Consider the following 12,154-nt stretch of genomic DNA (forward strand, 5'->3'; position numbering starts at 1 on the left):
CTCACCCTGGCCCGCCATTTTTACCTCCCCTTTAGGCCGAGCGGCTAATGGAACAAGCCAGCTGCTGGGAAAAGGAGGAGCAAGAAATCCTGTCATCTAGAGCTAACAGTAGGCAATCACCTGCAAAAGTACAATCGAAAAATAAATATTTGCATTCCCCGGAGAGCCGGCCAGTGGCAGGGGAGCGAGGGCAGCTGATGGAGCTGTCTAAAGAGAGCAGTGAAGAAGAGGAGGAGGAGGAAGAGGAGGAAGAGGAGGAGGAGGAAGAGGAGGAGGAGGAGGAAGAAGAGGAAGAGGAAGACAGTATCCAAAGCTCTCCTCCAAGGTTGACTAAACCACAGTCAGTTGCCATAAAGAGAAAGGTATGTGTCTGTTTAGATTTTCTGTCTTGTGAGTCAGTTTCAATCAAATCCTATCAGTCATTGCAAACATTCTATTAGTATTTGTTTCACTCTCCATTCTTTAGATGTAGTTTATTTGTATCCAGTCCTGCCGATCATATATCCTCATCATTTATCTTACAGTCATGATTATGTTTACTCTGGGGTTTGTTGGTGCTGCGACAGGAAACGGGCCAGGCGGCCTGCTCGCCTGGTAGTTACTGCCACCTGCTGGCTTGTGGGACTGGAGTAAGTCAGGCTGTGGGGACAGAAAAGGGCCCAGGGCAGCGCTTAACCACCCTTCAGTCAATTTTGATGAAAACGTCCAAGGCCTAGAGAGGATAGGAGACTTGTCCAAGGTCACACAACTCATTAGAGATGGAGCCAGAACCAGACAAATGCTCAGACTCCAAGCCCAGTGCTCCTGATGCTATTTCCTTCTCTTGTCCTTGGCACAGAATTGTTAGAAGGTATTTTAAGCCCTTAAGTTTAATGCTGATATTTTGCATTTATGCAAGTACATATTCTTGAAATGTCTCCTATTGTAGTAGCCTCGTGGTTTCTCTGAGTACACATACCAGGTGCAGAAGTTAGAAAATTGATTTTGTCTTTAGGTAAATGTTCAACCCAGATCTGCTCTCTTTGTCTTCATTGTCTATCTGTGACATGCAGAGGGGCCGGATAGTGTAGGATAGCCGAGACTAATAGTGAGAATGCAAGTTAAGGCTCTGCCCCAAGGCCCCCCTGTGTGGTTTCTGTCAAAGAACCTGCTGTTCTGACCCCCAGGGTGGTTGGTGCCCCATCACCTGAGCCTGGCCGTGTTTGAGTGAAAGGGCAGCTGGGGGGCGGGTACCAGAAGAGCATCCCACAGAGTGGACTTTAGGCTTATGAATCATATTTTTATTTCTTACAAGGAACATGTATCCATGTATTATGTATGTAACAAAAGAAATTTGCTTCAAAAATAACAAAACCCAGAATTATCCAAGGCATGTTAAGTGCCTACCATCACACAAAAGGACTCAACCTAAAGAAAACCAGTTCTGCATATTGGCTAAACTCATGTTTGGGAAAATTCTCATGGATTAGGGAGAGCAGGCTGACTGAAGGGATTAATAATCATACATACTAAAATACAGAATATGACTATCAAAATTTATATGTGCACTTCAGTGAACATCCAGACAGTTAAAAATGTGAGGAGATGCGGTAATTCTTGGATATGGTTTACCTAGAATTTGAGTTTTAAACAAGCATTTTGTACTCTTCTTTGCACTGTACTTTCAGTAATTTTTCAGACCCATTATGGACAGATTACATCTTAGCAGCAAATCTACCTGTTATTCTTATACTTGGATTTTGTATCATTGAGTACATCTTGCTTGGAAAAAATATTTTATGTTTTCAGTTAGGGAACGTCATTTTGCCAACCTCTAATGCAATGAGAAAACATTGTTATATCTTACATAACATTCCACATGTCTTTACATTTTCTTTAGATGCCGTCCATGTTAAAATATTTTGTAAAATTATCAGCTGCCCACATCCTTGAAGCCATCAGTACATGACTCTGACATTGTCTGCAGAGTAATTCTTTCTTCAAGTACTCTTTCCTCTTTCCTTTTCATCGCTCCTGAATTCCTGTGAGATGGGGAATGAGTAGGCTAGTCTTGTGTACCATCATGTATCTTACAGTGCTGTGCACGTAGTAGGTGTTCCTTGAACAGTTACCAAATATTAAAATGAGTGACCCAGTGGCTAGTTGATTGTTGAAACACTTATAGAAACGCTGATGTCCATGATGATTTAATCACTAGAATGTATAGGATTTTGAAGCCATCAGGTACTACTCGAAAATAATATGCTAGGAAAGCAAACCTTCGCTTTTAAAAATCTACAGTGCAGCTGCTAGGATGTTCCCTCTCAAAGCATCTGCCTGAGTAAACAACTGTTTTATTTGGAAAACACTTGTCTGTGTAGTAGGCGCCCGAGAGGGATGTTAAACATCAAATGGAAGGTTAAGTACAAAGGCATTACAGAAGTCTTTACGTGTAAGTCTCAGACACGCGTTCAGTACATGTTTGCTGCATGTCGACTCAGCAATGTAATTTCTCATGAGCTCTGATGTATTATGTTTGGAATTAATTTCAGAGGCCTTTTGTACTGAAGAAGAAAAGGGGTCGTAAACGCAGGAGGATCAACAGCAGTGTAACAACTGAGACCATTTCTGAGACGACAGAAGTACTGAATGAGCCCTTTGACAACTCAGACGAAGAGAGGCCAATGCCACAGCTGGAGCCTACCTGTGAGATTGAAGTGGAGGAGGATGGCAGGAAGCCAGTGCTGAGAAAAGCGTTCCAACCTCAGCCTGGGAAGAAAAGACAGACAGAGGAAGAGGAAGGAAAAGACAATCATTGCTTTAAGAATACTGACCCTTGTAGAAGTAAGTGGAGGAATTATAAAAACCTTACCCTTGTGAATTTCTGTCTGTTATTGCCAAAAACCAGGCACCTGAATTCTACCCAAAGGCATCTCTAAAGGTGATACCGACCCACCAGAAATAAATGCTCATCTGTCCTTTCTCATTCATAAAAGGTTCTATCCCTTCTTCCTGGAATTGGATTTTATGTTAAACAACTTCTAAGGCCAGAACATCCCTCTAGGTGGGTTCATCTTACTTTCCAGAAATTGGCTTATCCTCAAAAACTTTGAAGTCTGTCAATAAGAAACACATTGCACTTCCTTGATTCTAATATGTACTTTTTTTGACATTTAATACTTCTGAAATCAGGGTATATATTATTATTATTGATGTGAGCACTGAATGCTTTTCCCTGAAAAACAAATATTAGTAAATTGATGATGAATCATATAATCAATGGTGTCTTTGGAGATGTTCTTATCAAGAATCATCTAAACCTTTACCCACATCATCAGTATTAGCTTTGATAACACATGATAATGTGTAAATCAGGAAATTATCTTTCCTTTCAAATTACTGTTTAACAGTTGCTGTTGCAGAGACATCCCACCCCATCTTCTAAAAAAAAAGAAACACTATTGACTCCTCTTTGATGCCCTATTTAAAAGAAACCATCCCTTGCCTGTTGGGCTGGGAACTTGAGCTCCCCAGCTGAATGATGAGGATTTGTGGGACAGTCTCTCCACTCTCCAGTTGAAATGACTCTATTCAAAACCTTACTTTATTTTAGTCTCAAGAACAGGCCATCTCACTTTCCTGGAAACCACCGATAATCACTCTTGCCTTTGAAAAGCCACAATTTTTAAGAACATGAGCAGGCAGCTCCTTGAATTTCTGAATTAACAACAATGCTATTCCTACATACCTGTTTTGTGGAGGCAATGACATCTCACCTTGGGTATAGAGGAACCAAGCCTGTTCATTAGTCATTGAGTTTGAGCCTTATTCCACTTTCTAGCTGTGTTCTCAGGAGCCTATACATGAATCAACACTGCCTTCATTCTCTACTTTGTGCCACTTGCCTTAACAAATTCCAAGTGGCTGTATTATACCTGATTCCTTTCAGGATCTTCTTTCTTAAAAAATAGTTATTAGAAATTTCATCTTCTGACTTAGCAGAGTTTTCCTAAAAATGCTAGTAGATCTAGTAGCATGTGGAATGAGAATGTGGAGTCCAGAGTCACTGGCATGCCTGTTCCCTGTTTGTGCAAATAGAAATGAAACCATTGGAACATCATGAGATATCTGTTAGCTGGGTATTGTACTTGGCACTTCTGAAGGAGTTGGTCTACAGTACCTGTCTTTGCAGTTAGCCAGTCTGAATGTAGTACAGACGGTAAGTTTATGTGTAATCCTTTATTACATCAGTGAGTTCAGTGTTTACCCTGCTCTGCACTGACTGGATTAGAAACCACTCCATTCTGGCGAAGGGGATCTCCGTTCCTCGCTGATTATTAATTAGATCTTGCTTTGTTCTCCAAAACAGTGTTTCTAATAAGACCACTTCTCTTTATGAAGCTTTTTCTTTAAATTGAACCCTCTAGGAGATCAATGGGGCTTCCCATGTAGTGCTAGAGGTAAAGAACCTGCCTGCAAATGCAGGGTACATAAGAGACATGGGTTTGATCCCTGGGTTGGGAAGATCCCCTGGAGGAGGGCATGGCAGCCCACTCTAGTATTCTTGTCTGGAGAGTCCCATGGACAGAGGAGCCTGGTGGGCTACAGTCCAAGGGGTCACAAAGAGTCAGACATGACTGAAGCAACTGAGCATGCACACAGGAGATCGATATGATCATTAATTTTATAAAGATATTAAGACTTGGGTGTTTTATATTTGTATTTATTCATATATTTACTTGTTTGCTTGTTTATGTTTATATAAATATATATATTTTATAGAAATACATTTATATTCATACATATATACAACTAACAGTAAAAATAAGATTAGCTGAGCTAAAATGAACCTGACAGTTATGGTTTGTTTCTTATTTAATATTCAAACCACACATTTGCACATGGATCCAAAATGCAGTGTGGATAGAATCGGTGATAAAAAGAATACCTGTATTTTAAATGTTCAATAATTTCAAGGTAATTACATTATAGTGTGTGTCAGGCAGAAATGATCCTGGAGTAGATTAGAAATGTATTTATGTTTTGGTTATTTAGTTAGTTTATTCATTTGTTTCAGAGGTACATAGTTTATTTTTATGCCAGAGAGAATATTCAAATCAAAGAAAATAATGTCATCTGAGATTTCAAACAAGTAAGTGTCCACAAGCAGAAGTTCACTTTCTCAGGATAAATGTGCAAGCTAGGCTTCTATTCATTTCTCCAGTTTAGTGGTGATTGGGATATGAGCTAACTTTAACCCCTTTCTCCTGCATTTCCTAATTTGCAAATATTCAAAATTATTCTTTTCACATTGTGGAATTCCAGGCTTTTGTGTTAGAGAATATTTTGTTTGTTAAACTGAAATAAACTTATTATAGTTGCTTATATTATAATATAAGCACATTATTATTTATGTGCTTCCTATAAAAAAGCACAACTTTCTGTAAAGAGTGAGTTATGGGGGGGTAGGTATGTGGTGTGTGCAGCATGTATTATTTTCCAGACCTAGGTTATTTCCTCAGTTTTTTTTTAACCACAATATTATTCTGTATTAGGTTTGATTATATCTTTAGCATCAACGCTTAAAGTGCTAAATTAAAAAGCAGTATTTGATAAATTATTTAGAAGAATGAATTCAAATTGTTTACGGTGATGCTTTCTAAGATTTTATTTTCCTTCCTCCCCCTTTCTGTCTGTCTCCTCACTAAGACAATATGGATGATGGTGCAAATAACTTGAAAGAAGCCAGTAGAGACAATCCCGAACCTCTGAAGTGCAAACAATGGCCAAAAGGAACAAAGCGTGGCCTGTCTAAGTGGAGGCCAAACAAAGAGAGGAAGACTGGATTTAAACTGAACTTGTACACCCCACCAGAAACACCCATGGAGCCTGATGACCAGGTGACAGTGGAAGGCCAGAAGGAGACTCCAGCAGACAGAACCAGCCCCACTTCCACCAGAATTGAGGAGGGGGTCAAGGAAGCCGTGGAACCCCTGCTGCCTCAGGATGAAAATGGAAGGGAGGAGACGTGTGCACCTGTAAGTCCAATTAAATCACCGGGTGGAAAACCTGAAGACGATTCAATCAAACCTGAGGAGGAAGAGGAGGAGGAGGAGGAAGAAGACGAGGAAGAAGAAGGACATGTAGAGAAAGACCCCAGTGGTGCCCAGAGTCGGGAAAAGGAGGCGCCAGAAGTCTGCATGGACAAAGACGACGCTATGCATTTGGATGATCATGAAGAGGAGGAGGAAGAGGATGAAGAGCCGTCTCACAATGAGGGGCATGATGCTGACGATGAGGATGACAGTCACATGGAGTCTGCTGAAGCAGAGAAGGAAGAACACCCAAGGGAAGCCTTCAAAGAAGTACTGGAAAACCAGGAGGCTTTTTTAGACCTTAGTGTCCAGCCTAGTCATTCAAACCCAGAGGTCCTAATGGACTGTGGTGTTGACCTCCCAGCTTCGTCTAATAGTGAACCTAAGGAGCTTGCTGGAGCCACTGAAACTGCCCCTGAATCTGATGAGGAACCCCCAGGAGAGCAGGCACAAAAGCAGGACCAAAAGAACAGTGAAGAAGTAGATTCTGAGTTCAAAGAGGGAAACACAGCCACCTTGGAAATAGACTCTGAGACCGTCCAAGCGGTTCAGTCCTTGACCCAAGAGAACAGCGAACAGGACGACACCTTTCAGGATTGTGCTGAGACTCAAGAGGCCTGTAGAAGCCTACAGAACTACACCCATGCAGACCAAAGCCCACAGATCTCTGCCACTCTAGACGACTGCCAGCAGTCAGACCACAGCAGCCCAGTCTCATCTGTCCATTCCCACCCTGGCCAGTCAGTACGTTCTGTCAATAGCCCAAGCGTCCCTGCCCTGGAAAACAGCTATGCCCAAATCAGCCCAGATCAAAGTGCCATCTCAGTGCCGTCTCTGCAGAACATGGAAACCAGTCCAATGATGGATGTCCCGTCCGTTTCAGATCATTCGCAGCAGGTCGTAGACAGCGGGTTTAGTGACCTGGGCAGTATCGAGAGCACAACCGAAAACTACGAAAACCCAAGCAGCTATGATTCTACTATGGGCGGCAGCATTTGTGGAAACAGCTCTTCACAGAACAGCTGCTCCTACAGCAGCCTCACCTCCAGCAATCTGACACAGAGCAGCTGCGCTGTCACCCAGCAGATGTCCAACATCAGCGGGAGCTGCAGCATGCTGCAGCAGACCAGCATCAGCTCCCCCCCAACCTGCGGCGTCAAGTCTCCTCAAGGCTGTGTGGTGGAGAGGCCCCCGAGCAGCAGCCAGCAGCTGGCGCAATGCAGCATGGCTGCTAACTTCACGCCGCCCATGCAGCTGGCTGAGATCCCCGAGACTGGCAATGCCAACCTTGGCTTATATGAACGGATGGGTCAGAGTGATTTTGGGGCTGGGCATTACCCACAGCCGTCAGCCACCTTCAGCCTTGCCAAACTACAGCAGTTAACTAATACACTTATTGATCATTCATTGCCTTACAGCCATTCCGCTGCTGTAACTTCCTATGCAAACAGTGCCTCTTTGTCCACACCATTAAGTAACACAGGGCTTGTTCAGCTTTCTCAGTCTCCACACTCCGTCCCTGGGGGACCCCAAGCACAAGCTACCATGACCCCACCCCCCAACCTGACTCCTCCTCCAATGAATCTGCCACCACCTCTGTTGCAACGGAACATGGCTGCATCAAATATTGGCATCTCCCACAGCCAAAGACTGCAAACCCAGATTGCCAGCAAGGGCCACGTCTCCATGAGAACCAAATCGGCATCTCTGTCACCAGCCGCTGCCACCCATCAGTCGCAAATCTACGGGCGCTCCCAGACTGTAGCCATGCAGGGCCCCGCACGGACTTTGACGATGCAGAGGGGCATGAACATGAGCGTGAACCTGATGCCGTCCCCGGCCTACAACGTCAACTCCGTGAACATGAACATGAACACTCTCAATGCCATGAACGGGTACAGCATGTCCCAGCCGATGATGAATAGTGGCTACCACAGCAATCATGGCTACATGAATCAGACGCCCCAGTACCCTATGCAGATGCAGATGGGCATGATGGGGACCCAGCCATATGCCCAGCAGCCAATGCAGACCCCGCCCCACAGTAACATGATGTACACAGCGCCCGGACACCATGGCTACATGAACACAGGCATGTCCAAACAGTCTCTCAATGGGTCCTATATGAGACGGTAGGCAACATGGGCAGTCACAAAACCCCTGGGCATCTCTCTCGGATTGATCTGCACAAATACCTTCTAAGAGTACGATTTCAAAACCAGCAATTGGTGTGAATGCAAAAACATTTGTTGGCACCATTTATTATTAAAAAAAAAAAAAAAAGCTGTATGCAGCAGAAAGCCTTATAAAGTTTTTTTTCTTTTTATCTTTTTTTTTTCCTTTTTCTTTTTTGGTACCTTTGTTTCTGTTACTTTTATATGAAATTCTCTGCAAAGGAAGGCCTCTCTTTGGACTACATATGGAGGCAGCCACTCACTGTGACTGCTTCCATTAAACAATGTGGATATCAAGCCCCGCCCCACCCCAAATTATCTGTTTTAATACTGAACCTAGAGCTTTTTTTTTTCTTCCCTGTCCACTCCATGTAAATGCCTTTACCATTTTCAGTTATTGTATATTTTGTTTGAGGTGACACTTCAGCATGCCGCTAATGTCTTTGTTAGTGACAGTGCATTTTGTAGTACTGTACAAGTGTTGTGCTAACAGTAAGCCATTTCTTAAGTTTTTTGCCTTGATTAGGGTGCCCTAATTTGAGGGTTTAAAAAAAAAACTATATTTTTGTTAATTATAAAACTGTAAAGAGCTATAAAAGCTATTCCCATTTGGTTAGTCAAAAGGGTTTTATTGCTAAATGTTTGGTGTAAAGTTGAGACCCTTTTCCATTTTGGTGACAGATTTCTTTGGGGAAAAAAAGGCAGCTTTCTGTTTTATAAATGCAGACTTCTGTTTATTGAATGAAGCATATCTCAGTGTTTATCTGTCAGGTTTTGAAACATTTCATATATGTCCAAATACTTGGCAGGATTTAAAAAAATAGTGAATTTGGTGTAAAGTTGCTATTTTATGGAAATGCCTCTAACTTTACATTTTCATTCCATCTGTAGATTTTTCTATCTTTATAAAATATTGGAGTTATTTTTTAAGGAAAAATAGAGAAGTAGCTTGTGAATAGCTCAAACTAAGCTTACAAATCGCATGTAAAAAAAGCAAAAAAAAAAAGTTATTTGTGTCTGTTTATATTGCTTCCTTTTTTGTAGCCTTTGTACCTGTACAGGGTGACTGTAAGGGCCAAGCAGGAGAGGCGTAATCCTTGTATAAAATAGGAGCCAGCGACACTCTTGTATTTATCTGTCCTCTTTTTAGTCAGTCACTTCAAAAAAAAAAAAACAAAACAAAAAACAAACAAAAAAAGCTGTACATTTTAACATAAAATAAATTATGATGAGCCATTTTTAGCCTCTTGTGTCCTGTCATATTATGATTGATAGAGAATGACCAATTGAACTGTATATCATGTGTCACATCTCAGATCACATTCACATTTTGGGAAAATAAATTATTTAGTGTAAATCGGAGTTAAGAGATTTTCTGATTTGTTTTGACTTTGTGGGAGGGGTTGGCAATAAATAAGAGTAATATCTAATAAAACCATCACATATACCAAATACCTATTTAATAAATTAATTTATAATGGATTTTAATGCTTTTCATGAAAGTTTATTTTATGCTAGTGCATACCTTCTGTATGCCAATCATTGTCTTTAAAATAAAGTGAATTTGTTTTTTTCTTTTTGACTTTGATCTTCATTTGCAAAGGGATTCTGCCCAAATATTCAGCTGCCTCGTTTGTACAGTCTGTATAAAATCCCCTCAGGGCCTAATCCATTGGTAGCAAACTTCATTTTTATAAACAGTAATACCAAACAACAACAAAAAAAACAATAGCACCCAATTTGGACTTGAATGTTTGAAATATCATTTTCTTGAATAAGCATGCAAGTTTTGCTCTGTCATGAATGAGTGATTGGATGTTATTTTTAGAGTCTAAAGTTTAGGGGGAAAAAATTCGTTGTTCACAAACATTATGGCATTCAGAGAAAGCCCTGTCTGACTGTTAAAACATTTGCTTATTAAGTGACAAGCCTAGAAATGAATGCTTGACTCGGTACCCGTGTGGAAAGGAGGACAGTGCACACAGCCTGGGGTCACTGGTCCCAGTGGAGGGCTTTGCCTCGTGCACTCACTCACCCTTATTATTTTTCTCCCACAGTTATGAAGCAGTCTGGGCTTAGTGTCAAGATTTTATCTTTTGGTTCCTCCTCCCCAAAACTGTATAGCAAATGGGGGAACATCTGTAGTAGCTGGAGGGAGGGCTTCCAAGAAGACACTTCTGCAAAGACTGTTGTCACCAAGGGGAGAAGAGAACGTTTAAAGTGCTTTCCTGGTAGGAAAGGAAACTTCGCCTCCTTCAGAGCAGGAAGTGATGGTGTGCTGTTGTTGGAATCAGCTGCTGGCATCGGTTCTAGAGCTGCCAAGGATCTTAGCAACCCGGTGGATCCACACCTCAGGCAAGAGTCTGCCCATAGGAGGGGTACGGGGCTTGGGGGGATTTGCTAACCAGCTGGTGGGGAGCTATGCAGAACCTTCCACAGGCCCCACCTGGAAACCTTCTCATATTTAGTCTCTTCTCTTGTGTTAAATAAGGTTCTTTGGGGACTGAGATTGTCCTCTGTCCATGTATTGCCATGGCTTATAACCACACCCTATGGTTTGTGTGGCGCCTGGGCTTACCACACTCCGCCTGCCTCACAGTCCTCCAGGGAGCTTGAGGACAAGTCCTAGTCACTGCCTCAGACCTGCCGCACCAGAATTTAAGAACGTTACTGGGGACTCCTGGTGTCCTACAGGCTCAGGGCCCCAAGTCCTAACATTCATCACAGATGGAAAGGGTTGGTGGGAGAGAAGCTGCTGATCTGAGCCTGCTCTGCACTTGCCTACTCTCACTTAGAGAAATCAGCTCAGCCTTAAATGCAACACCAGGGAGCCCAGAAAACAGGAACTTGGATTCATCAGGAGAAACAGAGTCACTATTAGGTTGAGACCCATCAGCAGGCCACACCTTCTAAACACAGTAATGTGTTCTTTCATTTATAAGAATTTGTTAACAAGTGATTGTCAATTGCCAGCCTGGCGTTTTTACCGGCACAGGTGGTGCCTACCCAGGTGTGAAGGCATCAGCTTTCCCTGCCAACATTCCATTTTAGAAAAAATGTCTCACAATATCACAAGAAAAACATAAGTCACAAATATCCACCCTTTGCAGGAAATGGGGCAGTTTCTCCAATTTACGCATGAAGGGACTGAGCCTCAAACAAGCTAACTTAATTTCCAAACACACTGAACTGAAATCTGTGAGCAGAAACAAATTTGATTATCTCCAAATTACAGTCTTTTTTCTAGAACACTTTACTCTGAAAGAAGTCCATAACTTGTCAATTCTCTGATTTAAAGGCTTAGCTAACTAATACATAATGCTTTTAAAACTGTTAGGTGCTATACAAATATAGGTTACTTTGTTGTTACAAGCAATATTGGTTTACAGTACAAGTAGTTACATTATGAAGCAGGAGCTTCAGTTTGTTTGCAGCTGCACTCCTGGTTTTCCTTCTCCCTTCTCCATCTTCCCTGCTCTCCCTCCTCCAACACCCAAGCACTCAGGCACTAGGGCTTCCTCTTTTCTCTCATTATCTCACTCAGTACAATGACTTCAAACACCACCTCTGTGCAGATAGCACCCAGGATTATATTGCTAACAGTGGATCTTCCTCTGAGCTCTCTCTGTAGATTGCAGGTGAAATCATGGGTCATCTTTTGTAGGTCTTAGACATGATGTAACTGGTGATCTCTAGTCCCCCCTTCCCCCATTTCTGCCCTGGTCAACCCCATCTCAGTATTAAGGCACCACCAAGAAACGGAATACTTTGGCCACCTCATGCGAAGAGTTGACTCACTGGAAAAGACCCTGATGCTGGGAGGGGTTGGGGGCAGGAGGAGAAGGGGACGACAGAGGATGAGATGGCTGGATAGCATCACCAGCTCAATCGACATGACTTTGAGTA

The 12,154-nt window shown here is 42.3% G+C and overlaps 1 protein-coding gene across 8 annotated transcripts in view; it reads left to right on the plus strand.

Annotated features, from left to right (window-relative positions):
• KAT6B (lysine acetyltransferase 6B) overlaps positions 1 to 9,730 on the plus strand; it is a 180,413-nt gene extending 170,683 nt beyond the window's left edge. For all 8 annotated transcript variants that reach the window (XM_070470879.1, XM_070470877.1, XM_020888918.2 and 5 more), the window contains 3 exons: positions 36 to 362; positions 2,532 to 2,823; positions 5,689 to 9,730. In XM_070470879.1, the coding sequence (XP_070326980.1) occupies positions 36 to 362; positions 2,532 to 2,823; positions 5,689 to 8,210 (3,141 nt within the window). In that variant the 3' untranslated portion in view covers positions 8,211 to 9,730. The remainder of the gene's footprint in view (positions 1 to 35; positions 363 to 2,531; positions 2,824 to 5,688) is intronic.
• Positions 9,731 to 12,154: the final 2,424 nt, after the last annotated feature.

Source organism: Odocoileus virginianus, chromosome 7 (genome assembly GCF_023699985.2).
Source record: "Odocoileus virginianus isolate 20LAN1187 ecotype Illinois chromosome 7, Ovbor_1.2, whole genome shotgun sequence".
NCBI classification, from domain to species: domain Eukaryota; kingdom Metazoa; phylum Chordata; class Mammalia; order Artiodactyla; family Cervidae; genus Odocoileus; species Odocoileus virginianus.